Source organism: Osmia bicornis, chromosome 3 (assembly GCF_907164935.1).
Source record: "Osmia bicornis bicornis chromosome 3, iOsmBic2.1, whole genome shotgun sequence".
Taxonomy (NCBI): Eukaryota; Metazoa; Arthropoda; class Insecta; order Hymenoptera; family Megachilidae; genus Osmia; species Osmia bicornis.
Genome location: NC_060218.1, coordinates 2540713 through 2553820, shown reverse-complemented (window position 1 = coordinate 2553820; position 13108 = coordinate 2540713). Strand labels below are relative to the sequence as shown.

Sequence of the window (13108 nt, the reverse complement as noted above, 5' to 3'; positions counted from 1 at the left end):
GTGTACGTTTTCAGAGGAATGTTGTCAGCAGCACACATTTTAGCAATGGACGCAAAGAATCTGCTGGATGTAATCGATTCGATTCGTATTCGTTACCCGTACGTAGATAACCAGATTTGTCAGAAGCAAAACAATATTAATGCACCAAAAGAATCTACGCCGGAAAACCGTATTCGTTCCAGTCAATCTGGAGAACAATTTCTGAGGAGAAGTCAGTCGAGTGAACGTCAGGGTACGACGTTCAGACAGAGTCAAAGTGGTGAACTTTTACATAGAATGGGCCAATCCGTCGATCGCTCGCTTCAGGTAAATTGTGTTCTGTAATAGATTTGGTAGAGTTCATTTATAATAAAATTAAACGTAACAAATATTCTATTTCAGGGTAGTCAAAGTGATGTTAATTCTAGCTCTAGTTTAGAAAGAAGGCATCACATTGTTACTAACAGTCTCGAACGTAATTCAACGACCAGAAGACAAATGACAACAAATAGTTTAGAAAGAAAAAGACCATCGTTGTCATGTAATATCAGTCCTATGAATAATTCAGTTAATCTACCGCCAATGGTACCAGTTACTTGTAATTTAGTTCAAACAGTTCATCAAAGTCAAACAGTGACAACAGGTGTTAATCAACAGTCAGTGTTTGCGTCCAATAATAAAACAACAAATGAAAGTGCGACAACTGATAGCTAACAACGAGGTGCCTTGCATTAAGGTATGACTCATTTATTACCACAAAATTGTATACCTAAAGCTTCTTATTTGTTCGTTGCATTTTATGCTTATTAATTTTAGGAAAACTTCGGAGAAATATTTCTATGTACATAGATAACGTCGTGCAAGTTACCCATCTATATCTCGCGCATAACTCAGCAGCAAGAGATTTAGTATTTGCGCTTTATAGCTCTTTTTAACATTTAACAGACTTTGTCTAAACGTACTTATAGATAAGACAGTATTCATTAGATGTAGCGGTAGATTATTGTTAAGAGATGTAAGTTATAACTACGAAGAAATCACTCCAAAGCTTTAGAATTATTGTTAATTTGTTATTGTATAACAAAGCTGTACATGGGGTGACGCAAAAGGCACCCTCAAGCATAAAGAATTGCACTCAATTCTTCCATTCATACGAACTTAGTATCCACCAGATAACACGCTTAAATTTTCTCGCACATTTTTTAATATTATTTAAAATAAATTATATGAAATTCATCATCGCAATGCTATGACGTATACGACCTATTAATCCAGAGATTGTCTTATTGCATCACCCTATAGGTAGTTGAATAATTCTATATACATATATATATATATTATATTTATAAATGTATATTTAAAAAACCGTTCAAAATATTATCCAAAAATTTAATTTCATGTAAGACATAATCTTACGATAATGTTGTTTTTACAAATTCGTAATTTAATAGTCTATTTCCTGCTATGAGGAGTGATTGCAATGTAAAAAACGGGACTGAATGTTATTTCTATTAGGTAATTATTTAGCAATTCATACCAATTTATGAAATTTATACAGACTGTTTTATAAAGAAACGAATCATTCTTCAATGGCAAGTCAGTTCCTATAAAATATTTATAAAAAATTTCATCTTTGCATAAAAATGCCACTGATAACTTTGTCAATGTGATGCGCTCACAATATTAGTGCATTTACAAATTTATTAAATATTCCATAGATATAAAGTATTCCTTTTTTGTACAATTTGTTACTTTAGATGTCCCTGGGAAGATTTCATTTCATATGAAATTAAGATCTTAATTGTCAGAATGATTGTTTACATTCGTTAACAGCATTTTTACATTGTCCACTGTGTTATAGACAACCCGCAATTTTATGGTAACGTGCCAAGATGTACTTGTATACTGCAAATACATTTTTCTATAAACACATTAAGAATGTATAGTAATGTCCTAATGAATTGTCATCCCAGGACTTTGTAACTCATGTTTACAACGTTTGACACTGCTATTGCATCGAAACCATAAAATACTTTTAAATTACATCAAGCATATGTAAATAAATATTTAAAATTTATATCATTTAATAATGATGTTGATAATTATGTAAATGTTAGTTTAAGCAAATGTTATCTTTTAAATGTTATCCTTAAAATTTCATTAAAATGTTCGACAAATTTTTTTTATTTTCAATTTTATAATGTACTATCATATTTATATCATCACAACACATTATATCATTTATTATAGAAAATATAATTTTTATTTTCCAATTCTCTTATATTACATGTAATTTTCAAAAATACATCCTAATAAATATCATAATACTTGATAAAACGCTAACAAATTTTGAAGAAAAACTTTTAATTGTTATTAATCATATTATTACATTACTCGGCTACAGTCACGTTACATAAGATTTTGTAATTCATAATGAAAGGATAAACATACCAAGTATTTATTACTGTTACTACAGGTAACCGTTTTTTTTTTTCAAAATATAATTGCAGTCTTTAAAGAAATAGAAAATACTGAGATAAAGACAGTCCACCGCGATCAACCCTGTTATGTTATCAATTAGATGATGAATAATAAACATAAACAATGTGTAATGATATTTAAAAACTATTTATAGAACGGTGTAAATGTAACTATGTATTACAGCCTCAAGCGAAATAAACAGCGAGAATGATTTCAACATCAACAATTTTCTTCATTTACCGAGTTTTGAACTGTAATATTTAATACCGTTAATGACCGAACATCTGGCATATTTAGTTAAAAGAGCATTAACATTCATTTGGTTTGTTGTTAAACACCTAAAACAAGAAAACTTTTATAACGAAAAGAAACGTGCTATAAATGAAATTTTGTTTTTACTTACAATATATACGGAGTTATTTCTTCTACTGTCCACTTATCTTTTGCTTTGAATAGGGCATTAAACCTTTCCTCAGTATCTTTCGGTAAATCTGTTTCTGGAAAAGCTACTACTTCTTTTTTCATTGCATAACTGTTCCAGGTAATAAGAGCTATTCCACGTAAATATTCTTCCCTTGGTTTCATTTCTATATGCAAATAAATTGCAATGTGAACATAAATTTCATTCGTAAATTTTTTCATACATATTTCAGCTTACTTTCTGGTGTTCCAATATTCCATGATTCCATGAATTGTTTATACTCGGTTACCGAAGAAGCAGCAAGAAGAATTTTAGCTAAACTCTTGCAACAAAGTTCTTCATTATATCTGTAATATGTATCATATTTTATCTCTGACTCTAAGCTTGCTAATTACAGTTGCGTTAATTTCATATACCTGTATAAAGGTGTTCCATCTTTTTTGGTTTTATGACTTACTTCTGTGTATTTAGTAAACAAAGTATCAAAAACTGATTTATGAAAAAATTCTTTTAAATAATCATATGTAATTTCTTTATCAACTTCATCTATCTCCCAACAGTTTTCATCAAAAAGATCTAACATTAATGTTAAGCTTCTTACTTCAGATTCAAATGGTATCAAACGAAAATAGCCTTTAAACGAGCATAAAAAATAACATAGTTAGTCTTGTTAACTATGTTGGCTGCATAATTACAGTTAAGAATACTAATCAATATCAATTATACACTGTTTTTCTTAGTAATTCTTGAAAAATTTATGATACCATCAATATTAACTATTAAATAATCTTTTAAGGCCTGCTTTAATTCCTCTTCACTGGCTTGTATCTCACTTTGTAATCTATGCCAGTCATATAAAAGTTCTTGAGGTATAGAAGATTCATATTCCATTCCTTTGAAAGAAGTAGGCTCAAGCAAATCAAGTAATTTTTCCACTTTAGGTTTACATTCATTTACCTTAAATATTTCCACAGATTTATTTAATATTACAAGTTCAAAACTATTTTCTTATAAGTTATTTATACCTCATAATATATATGAAAAATTCCCAAAACGTTATTATGTTTTATTATTCTACCATCTGTTTTTTCAAACATATTTGTATTTGGTACTAACAAATATGAATTAGATGTTTCAGTTTCTTTAACATCATAAGTTCTACTTTTTGTACATAGTGCTACAGAATCTTCTTCCTTACCCTGAAATGTTAAACTGAAATTTTTATTATTAACAGTAATTGAATAATAAAAATGATTAGAAAAATATTAATAAATGTAAGTAAACATTTACCTTTCTCCTTTGTTAATTGCTTCCAATAAATGATCATCAATCTCTAACAACTTTATATACTTATCCATATTATCTTCAAGTGCAGAATACAAAATTTCAGTTTCATTTGTCAAATCAGAATCTTTAATATTAGCTAATTCTAAAGTATCAAATACTTCATCCGTAGTTCGTGAAAACCTACGAAAATTAAGATTAAAACATATGAAACATTTAGAATTGTTAATTAATACATTATATTCTTAATATTCACCCGGTATCTGCAATTTCCATTGTATAAAATGTAAGAACAACAGGTTAAGGCGATGCTAGCGTGGATGTCGAACTCCGCGTTGGTAAAACAGTCAACGTTTCATCGAAAATTAGGCCGAACAGAAACTCAATTGTCACCTTTCACATCCTTGCATTATTTGAGGGCATTCATAACATCCCTGTATCCCTTATATCACTGCATTCCCTATATTCCTGCATCTCGTATATACCGACATTCCTTATACCTCGGCAACCTTACATTTTTGCATCCCTTATATTTTTTTTTTTTTTTTTTTTTTGTGGGGGAAATCTTCCAAAGACGCCCCCAGCCACCCTGGGGAGGGGCCGGGGGGAGTGCCGGATTTTTACCGGCTAAAACCCCCACGGTGACCTGCACAGGGCTGTGGTGAGGGCCCCGGGACCTCTAACGAACAACATCGGGACCCCCCCGCCCTTGGCGCATAGCGCCCCATCTCGGGGGAGGATCTAACCTTTGACCCTCCCCCAAGTGCCATCTCCGCCGACGCCGAGGGTCACACCCGACGCCGGCTACTCCTCGGGCCGCGTGCAATGACGACCGGGGCCCCAGCCCCGGCCACCTGCGGCCCAGCGGCAAGCCCCTCCCCCCGTCCTATCACCCTGGGGGAGGCCGGAGTCACCCCCCACTGCATCTTCCTTGGGGAGGAGCCAAAGCTTCCCCCAGCCTATCACCCAGAAGGAGGCCGAAGCCTCCCCGCATCCCTAATATCGCTGTACCTTTTATATCTCTGTATCCCTTACACTTCTGAATTCTCCCTGCATCTCTTGCATCCCTTCAACCCTTATAATAAACATATTATAAATAATATACTTATGGCGACTGGTTCGAGGAAAGGTAAGTAAAGGTAAGTAAAGGTAAGTAAAGTCTCGTGAAAAATAATTTTAAATTTAAATTTGTACAAAATTTAGTTCCTTTTCCTACCGCCAGAGGGCGCTGGCTCGACGTCGAAAATTTAGTTCACATTTTTGCCGCTAGAGGGCCAAAATTTCAGCGTGATTTAGTTCCTTTTTCTGAAACCAGAGGGCGCTGATTCGACATCGAAAATTTAGTTCGCATTTTTGCCGCTAGAGGGCCAAAATTTCGGCGTGATTTAGTTCCTTTTTCTGAAACCAGAGGGCGCTGATTCGACATCGAAAATTTAGTTCGCATTTTTGCCGCCAGAGGGCCAAAAATTCGGCGTGATTTAGTTCCTTTTTCTGAAACCAGAGGGCGCTGATTCGACATCGAAAATTTAGTTCGCATTTTTGCCGCCAGAGGGCCAAAATTTCAGCGTGATTTAGTTCCTTTTTCTGAAACCAGAGGGCGCTGATTCGATATCGAAAATTTAGTTCACATTTTTGCCGCTAGAGGGCCAAAGTTTTTGCGTGATTTAATTCCTTTTTTTACCGCCAAAGGGCGTTATGATGGAATGCTTACAAAAGGGATGCAAGGATGTAAAAGGATGAAAAGGATGTAAAAGGATGCAAGGATGTAAAAGGATGCAAGAATGTAAAAGGATGCAAGGATGTAAAAGGATGCAAGTATGTAAAAGGATGCAAGTATGTAAAAGGATGCAAGAATGTAAAAGGATGCAAAGATGTAAAAGGATGCAAGGATGTAAAAGGATGCAGTGATGTCAAATTTCTTCTACCTAGAGGCTTGTACATCATCTCTTGGGTGCTCGTTTTGTTCTATCTGACCCAAAGAATGGTAGTCTGGTACCCATTTGAACACATGATTCACAGAAATGTTTATATTACGATTAAATTATTGCAGGTGAGTTCGATCCGCCATTTTTTTGACGGTTGACAAACATAAATTTCAATATTTTATAACTTTTTGATGATTTGGATAATATAAGGACCAGACTACCATTCTTTAGGGCCTCCTGAACACCTCCCTCAGATTTTTTTACATTCTGTTTAGAAATAACGACGTAATTTGAAAACTCGTTTCTAGGGATTTTTCTAGGCTCTGTCGGTAAAGTTTTCGACGCTCGCATCACCTTAATAATTCAAACGCAATAAAATTACGTAAAATAACACGATTATTATTAAACATGTATTTTATATTCAAATATATTACAAGAATTTATAGTTTGATTTTATTCTATTTAATCATTACATCACATTACATATATAAATCAAAGTGAAGACGGCATCAGCTTCGACTTATCGAAAACTATACTAAACTCGTAGGTGCTCGTAGCCATATTAGTAATCGTTCTGGTTACTAAATAGTGTTAAAAAGTTTAGATTTATTCAATTTTATTTTTCATCAAGGTATGTATAATTCTTTTATCTTCACATATGATACAGTAATAAATGCAATATTAAATATTTTTCGTCCAAACTGTTATAACTTCGAACGCAAAATACACTCCTATATAAATATAACAATGTCATACTTTTCTATTTGTGCATTATTTCCTTTTTATACTAATTTTTAATCTAAATTTTTATATTGCGATCAATTATAAACATATACCAATATTGTTAATGTATTAATAATAAATTCATTATGACATATTGACTTGATATTTGGAATAACCTTTTCATCTACTAATTCATTTTTCTTTCTTTGTAGAAAAATAAATATTTAATAAGACAAACATGTCAAACGATGTGAATTCCCAGGCTGATAAGGTATGATTCTATTAAAATATTATGCATGTTTCATTTGTGCATGATAAATGGAATCTGTGATATGTATTTAAAACAAATGTATATGCTGTAATTATAAAATTGGGCATTAGTTCTTTTAATTGGAAAACAGGAAAAAATTATGGTAAACAATTGATTCATTAATGCTAATTTTTCTTTGGATCAAGCCCATTGAGGAAGAAAATGTCGATAGAGCAGAAGAAGAAGGCAGTTCATCTATTGACCTGCATGCGGTACCTATTTCTGCAAATTAAAATTTTGCTGTTTAATGATCTCTTCCCTGTCTTTTCTTATTTTGTTACTAACACTAATTTAGTTGTGTATTACTTGAAATAATAGATACAATATTTAGAAATGAATATTTTGGCATTGTGTAAATAATGAATTGAAATTTTAGCAAGAAAGTGGCCCTGTATATGGAGGTTGTGAAGGACCAAATGCAATGTATGTAAAACTGGTTAGCAGTGATGGACATGAATTTATTATTAAACGGGAACATGCCTTAACTAGTGGAACAATAAAGGCTATGTTAAGTGGTCCTGGTCAGTTTGCTGAAAATGAAGCTAATCAAGTTAATTTTCGTGAAATACCGTGAGTTTTTTCGTATGTTCATCATCCCAAAAAATCCAAATGTATACAAAATACATGAAATTATTTACTCTGCTTGCAGCTCTCATGTGTTACAAAAGGTTTGCATGTATTTTACTTACAAAGTACGCTACACAAATAGCAGTACAGAAATACCAGAATTTCCTATTGCACCTGAAATTGCATTAGAATTATTTATGGCTGGAAATTTCTTAGATTGCTAAATACGTTAAACAACATCAGTGATTACCAACCATTTTTAAATTTAATTGTGAATGTGCTAAACTTTTTTTGTTATAGTTTTTATTTCAAAATTTAGCAAGGTGTTACATTTTTTTAATGGACATTTATATTCTATTTTATTTATGTCTATCATATATGAACATTTAACACAGGACAGTTGTGATTTTCAACAATAGATTACCAAATGTACACATATAAATCCTTTGATTATTAAGAAATCTGAAACCTGCTATTTTAGATTGTATGTAATTACATTTATTATATATTTTAGTAGTATAATAAATTGTTACATTAAAAAAAATTTATATCAAAAATTAAAATATAAGTATAATGTTAAACATTTATTCATGTCTGTTCTAATCTGTTTTACAACTGCGAAAAATCTTATCACTTGTAATTAATGAAGAGGTTAATTCAGTAAATTATACAATACCAGAGATTTTCATTTTTAATAACATAGTATATTGATACATTGTTATAGTTAAATTTTTATTACATATAAGAATATTTATTTTTGGTTTATGTTCATACTATAAATTACTGTACATTATTTTCTAGGAAATTAAGTGGTAATGTAGTTTCCAAATAAGTTCATAAGTAGAATACAGTATACTTAAGAAGTAGAGTAATTACAGAATTGAAATGTATTGTGATTTAATGTAAAAAAAATGCATCACACTTTTACAAAACCTTTATAAGAAACATGTACATGTAAACTATTCTAATATAACTAACTGTAAGAATGGAAACTAATAGCTATTATTTCTCCTTTAGTTAAAAAAAATATATAATTTTATATACAAACAATTCTTAAATTGTACAGAGAAATAAATTTTGCAGCAACATAAACACTTTTGCTATATTTAATTCCTTTTACATTTTTATCTAACTTATGTTCCATATCACAGTTTCACTTGTTTTTTGCATCTCTTTCAATATCTTTAAACTTTGCTTCCAATCGTTTAGAATATGCTGCTAATTTATATGCAGCCTGTTCTAACTTAGTCACACTATCATCAATTTCATTAATGTTGTCCAAAATGGGTTGTAACTTTTTGTATTTTTCGTTTAAAGAATCTAAAGATTGAGAGACACCTGATGATATGGTTTTTAATTCAGTATACTTTGCAATGGTTTCTTTGTTTAATCGCTCCAATAAACGATAATCAGCATGAGTAGCTGTAAGTTCTTCTTGTAAATATTCACCAGTTTTTTGAAACATGGTATTGGCTAGGCGACTAAGATTTGGATCATGAGGATCTAATGCCTCGAAGCTGCTTGTACTTGTCGAGAGCGTAGTTCCTCGTTTTGGTGATTCGCATCGTGAACTGTGATCTTCCGTAAAAAGAGAAGATTCTGTTTGTACGTTTTCTTTTAATGGATCTTTAATTGATGTCATTGTCGATATAAATAATCATTTGTATGAAAATAAACGGGAATAAATAACTTCAATTACGGCAATATACGCTATCCATTAGTCACTGTCTATAATAAATGTCAAATTTTTAGAGCACCAGTGACTACAGATGCAAAAGAGTAGACATGTCTTTATTTTCGAAGTGTCATGATTTGGGGGCCTCAGACACCCATCTATTTTTTACATGCCGACCTTTTTCGAACCGGGGTTTCTTGGACCCCGTAGCACCGCTGGCGGTCTCTACATACCGACTTGCTTTCGTCCTGGGGTGTCTGAGACCCCGTTGTACCGCTGACGTTTTCTACATACCGACTGATGTTCGTTCAGGGGTTCCTGGGACCCCGTTGCAATGCTGACGCTCTCTACATACCGACTTGTTCTCGTCCCGGGGTGTCTGAGACCCCGTTGCACCGCTAGTGCTCTCTACATACCGAGTTGTGTTCGTTCGGGGTTTCTGAGACCCCATCCACCACTGCTGCTCTGCATACCGACCTATTTTCGTTCTGGGGTTTCTGGGACCCCATTGCACCGTTAGCGCTCTCTACATACCGACTTGTTTTCGTTTTAGGGTTTCTGAGACCCCATCCGTCGCTAACGTTACGGGGTGTCTGGGACCCCATCCACCGTTGGTGTTCTGGGGTGTCGGAGACCCCATCCGTCGCCGGTGTTCGGGGGTTTCTGGGACCCCGTTGCACCACCGGCGCTCTCTACATACCGACATTAATTTCGTTCTGGGTTTGCTGGGACCCCGTTCCAGGATGCAGGGATGTACCTAGTCCTTGGTGTTAAGTGGTGCTAAGAACGAAAACCGGTAAACAGTCTACGTTTTTTTTTTGTACATTTATTACAGATAGAACATTAATTAGGATTGTAAGGATGGCGGCATTCGAGGGTAAGTATTTTTTACTAGCCCTTTCCTGAATATTATAATCATATAAATGGAAGTATGATTAAAAATACTGTTGATAAAGTTGTGAAAATTTTGTACATCTTAATTACGTTTTCTTTTAGAAATGGGTGTTCTACCCGAAATTGCAAACGCAGTGGATGAAATGGAATGGACGTAAGTATAATAAAGTTGGATTATACAAATAAAATAAGAATTGTCATGTATAAGAAAGTGTTATGCGAATACCTTGTTATAGATTACCAACTGATGTCCAAGCTGAAGCTATTCCATTAATTTTGGGTGGTGGAGATGTATTGATGGCTGCAGAGACTGGTAGTGGAAAAACTGGTGCTTTCTGTTTGCCAGTTATACAAATTGTATGCGAAACTCTAAAGGATATAGAATCTGGCAAAACAGCTAAAACAAGTTCTACAGGACATCATCAGCCTTGTATGTTGTCTTCTTGCTAATGACTAGTAACATTGTTTTATTTAACTGAATGACTGTCATAATTATTCCTAGCTACACATTGGGCATTGAGTTTATTTGATAGAGGAAGAGCTCTAGCTGTTACTCCAGATGGCCTGAGATGTCAGAGTCGTGAACAAAAGGAATGGCATGGTTGCAGAGCAAACAAAGGAGTACATGGGAAAGAAAAATTTTTCTATGAAGCTATAGTAACTGATGAAGGTTTATGCCGTGTAGGCTGGTCTACAGCTGAAGTAATTATCTTACATTTTTATTAACTTTTCATAAATAATCATTCAAAAAACTATATTAATCATGATATCTCACAGGCCACATTGGATCTGGGAACAGACAAGTTTGGCTTTGGTTTTGGTGGTACTGGTAAAATGTCAAATGCGAAACGGTTTGACGATTACGGAGAACCTTTTGGAATGCATGATGTAATTGGATGTTACTTAGATTTATCAAATGGGCATATTAGGTTTACAAAAAATGGTAAAGATCTTAATGTAGCATTCAACTTGAATGCACAACAAAAGTCACAGACCTACTATCCAGCTGTTGTATTAAAAAATGCTGAAATGTCATTTAATTTTGGAGCACAACCATTTAAATATCCACCATCTGGTCATTTAAAAGATCACATACCTCTTGCTTCAGTTCCTAAAGAATGTGTTAGGGAAAATCCTAATAATACTAGTCAAGGTCAAAGTATAGAGGATAGCAAACCAAAACCTAATGCTCCTCAAGCTATAATTATGGAACCATCGCGGGAACTTGCTGAACAAACATATAATCAGATTCAAAAGGTAAGCTGTTAATAATTAAAAAATTTTACTATTAATAACTAAATGATATTTTTATTTAGTTTAAAAAATATCTAACAGATCCTACCATCAAAGATTTGTTAGTTATTGGAGGAGTAAGTGTAAAAGAACAGATTTCTAAGCTAAATTCAGGTGTGGACATAGTGGTTGGAACACCAGGACGTTTAGAAGATCTGATACAAGGAGGCTATTTGTCCCTAACACATTGCAGGTATTGTAAAAGTTACTGCATTCTGATTTCATGGAGATAATCAGTATTATAATATAATATGTTTTTAGATTCTTTATTTTGGACGAAGCTGATGGTCTATTGAAGCAAGGTTACACGGAATTAATCGAACGTTTGCATAAACAAATACCAAAAGTTACATCAGATGGAAAAAGACTGCAAATGATCGTGTGTTCGGCCACGTTGCATTCTTTTGAAGTGAAAAAAATGGCAGTAAGTATCTGTAATAACCATTTATATTTCGTAGAAAGCTATATAGCAAGTTTTTCTATAGGATCGCCTGATGCATTTTCCAACATGGGTAGATTTAAAAGGTGAAGATGCTGTACCCGAAACTGTGCATCACGTTGTTGTAATGTTAGATCCGCAGAAAGATAAATCTTGGCATAACTTAAGAAGACACATAGAAACTGACGGTGTACATCAACGAGATAATATAAGACCAGGAAGTAACGATCCTGGTATGTTTCAAATCACTCTGATTATTACTATGATATTCTACTGATTGTGTAATTAAAAATTTTACAGAGACGCTATCAGAAAGTGTGAAAATACTAAAAGGCGAATACTGTATTCGTGCCATCAAGATGCACAACATGGATAGAGCTATCATCTTCTGTAGAACTAAAATAGATTGCGATAATTTGGAACGGTATTTGAAGCAAGTTGGAGGAAATCAATTTTCGTGCGTATGTTTACACGGTGATCGAAAGCCTGCCGAACGGAAAGCTAATTTAGAAAAGTTCAAGAAACAAGAAGTAAAGTTCTTGATCTGTACCGATGTTGCTGCTAGAGGTTTAGATATTACTGGGCTACCATTCAGTACGTATTTGAAGTTTGTACGCGACATGTGTACATGTGACTTTGTTTAATTAAGTTTATAATCTTCTTCCTATAGTGATTAATATGACTCTACCTGATGAGAAATCAAACTACGTGCATCGTATCGGTAGAGTTGGTAGAGCTGAACGAATGGGTTTGGCTATTTCATTAGTTAGCAAAGTACCAGAAAAAGTGTGGTACCATGGTGAGTGGTGTCCCAGCCGCGGAAGAAATTGCAACAACACTAATCTTACCGACAAGGGTGGTTGTTGTACCTGGTACAATGAACCAAATGTAAGTTTTAGTAAAATATAACATATTCAGATGTTTCTCTTTATTAAAGATCTAATTTATATTGCTTTAGTATTTAGCCGAAATCGAGGATCACCTAAATATCACAATTCAACAAGTTGAACCGGATATGAAAGTTCCTATGAACGAGTTCGACGGGAAAGTTATATACGGAGAAAGAAGAGCAAACATGGGTACGTATTTCTGTATTTGAATTATACAATAAACTGTA

At 33.5% G+C, this 13108-nt stretch overlaps 5 protein-coding genes across 10 annotated transcripts in view; 3 read left to right on the top strand and 2 right to left on the bottom strand.

Moving 5' to 3' along the window:
• The window catches only part of LOC114877622 (focal adhesion kinase 1), a 30432-nt gene extending 28274 nt beyond the window's left edge, over nucleotides 1–2158 (top strand). For 4 of the 5 annotated variants that reach the window (XM_029190473.2, XM_046285044.1, XM_046285041.1 and 1 more), the window contains 3 exons: nucleotides 15–306; nucleotides 382–715; nucleotides 796–2158. In XM_029190473.2, the coding sequence (XP_029046306.1) occupies nucleotides 15–306; nucleotides 382–693 (604 nt within the window). In that variant the 3' untranslated portion in view covers nucleotides 694–715; nucleotides 796–2158. The remainder of the gene's footprint in view (nucleotides 1–14; nucleotides 307–381; nucleotides 716–795) is intronic. The other variant, XM_046285043.1, reaches the window with a different exon arrangement.
• A 203-nt stretch (nucleotides 2159–2361) lies between these two features.
• Nucleotides 2362–4655, bottom strand: LOC114877659 (sister chromatid cohesion protein DCC1). The gene is made up of 8 exons (XM_029190531.2): nucleotides 4422–4655; nucleotides 4172–4348; nucleotides 3907–4093; nucleotides 3646–3838; nucleotides 3298–3514; nucleotides 3119–3228; nucleotides 2864–3047; nucleotides 2362–2798 (listed from the first exon to the last, which is right to left on the bottom strand). Exons 1-8 carry the CDS (start codon nucleotides 4439–4441, stop codon nucleotides 2693–2695), a joined length of 1194 nt encoding a protein of 397 aa, XP_029046364.1. The 5' UTR covers nucleotides 4442–4655; the 3' UTR covers nucleotides 2362–2692.
• A 1782-nt stretch (nucleotides 4656–6437) lies between these two features.
• LOC114877702 (elongin-C) lies at nucleotides 6438–8682 on the top strand. 2 transcript variants are annotated; one of them, XM_029190637.2, is made up of 5 exons: nucleotides 6438–6721; nucleotides 7026–7084; nucleotides 7270–7335; nucleotides 7500–7693; nucleotides 7773–8682. In XM_029190637.2, the coding sequence occupies exons 2-5, from the start codon at nucleotides 7052–7054 to the stop codon at nucleotides 7912–7914; spliced, it is 435 nt and encodes a 144-aa protein (XP_029046470.1). In that variant the 5' UTR covers nucleotides 6438–6721; nucleotides 7026–7051; the 3' UTR covers nucleotides 7915–8682. The 2 variants fall into 2 exon arrangements, with proteins under 2 accessions (XP_029046470.1, XP_029046477.1); XM_029190644.2 differs by lacking the exon at nucleotides 7270–7335 and having other exon boundaries at nucleotides 6442–6721.
• Nucleotides 8683–8782: 100 nt separating this feature from the next.
• LOC114877695 (biogenesis of lysosome-related organelles complex 1 subunit 2) lies at nucleotides 8783–9466 on the bottom strand. Its single transcript, XM_029190625.2, has one exon. It carries the CDS (start codon nucleotides 9330–9332, stop codon nucleotides 8844–8846), a length of 489 nt encoding a protein of 162 aa, XP_029046458.1. The 5' UTR covers nucleotides 9333–9466; the 3' UTR covers nucleotides 8783–8843.
• Nucleotides 9467–10118: 652 nt separating this feature from the next.
• Nucleotides 10119–13108, top strand: part of LOC114877642 (ATP-dependent RNA helicase Ddx1) — a 12005-nt gene continuing 9015 nt past the window's right edge. Inside the window, exons 1-11 of the mRNA XM_029190491.2 lie at nucleotides 10119–10242; nucleotides 10362–10413; nucleotides 10496–10689; nucleotides 10762–10961; nucleotides 11037–11516; nucleotides 11576–11745; nucleotides 11814–11976; nucleotides 12038–12224; nucleotides 12292–12585; nucleotides 12662–12879; nucleotides 12950–13070. Coding sequence (XP_029046324.1) covers nucleotides 10227–10242; nucleotides 10362–10413; nucleotides 10496–10689; nucleotides 10762–10961; nucleotides 11037–11516; nucleotides 11576–11745; nucleotides 11814–11976; nucleotides 12038–12224; nucleotides 12292–12585; nucleotides 12662–12879; nucleotides 12950–13070 — 2095 coding nt within the window. The 5' untranslated portion in view covers nucleotides 10119–10226. The remainder of the gene's footprint in view (nucleotides 10243–10361; nucleotides 10414–10495; nucleotides 10690–10761; nucleotides 10962–11036; nucleotides 11517–11575; nucleotides 11746–11813; nucleotides 11977–12037; nucleotides 12225–12291; nucleotides 12586–12661; nucleotides 12880–12949; nucleotides 13071–13108) is intronic.

Excerpts from the sequence above, each read along its gene's own strand:
- LOC114877695 (XM_029190625.2), bottom strand. The coding sequence starts at position 9,332 with ATGACATCAATTAAAGATCCATTAAAAGAAAACGTACAAACAGAATCT.
- LOC114877702 (XM_029190637.2), top strand. The coding sequence starts at position 7,052 with ATGTCAAACGATGTGAATTCCCAGGCTGATAAG. Across the intron at positions 7,336-7,499 it reads CATCTATTGACCTGCATGCG|CAAGAAAGTGGCCCTGTATA; the intron begins GTACCTATTTCT and ends TTGAAATTTTAG. Across the intron at positions 7,694-7,772 it reads GTTAATTTTCGTGAAATACC|CTCTCATGTGTTACAAAAGG; the intron begins GTGAGTTTTTTC and ends CTCTGCTTGCAG.
- LOC114877659 (XM_029190531.2), bottom strand. The coding sequence starts at position 4,441 with ATGGAAATTGCAGATACCGG. Across the intron at positions 4,094-4,171 it reads GCAATTAACAAAGGAGAAAG|TTTAACATTTCAGGGTAAGG; the intron begins GTAAATGTTTAC and ends TAAAAATTTCAG. Across the intron at positions 2,799-2,863 it reads GAAATAACTCCGTATATATT|GTGTTTAACAACAAACCAAA; the intron begins GTAAGTAAAAAC and ends TTCTTGTTTTAG.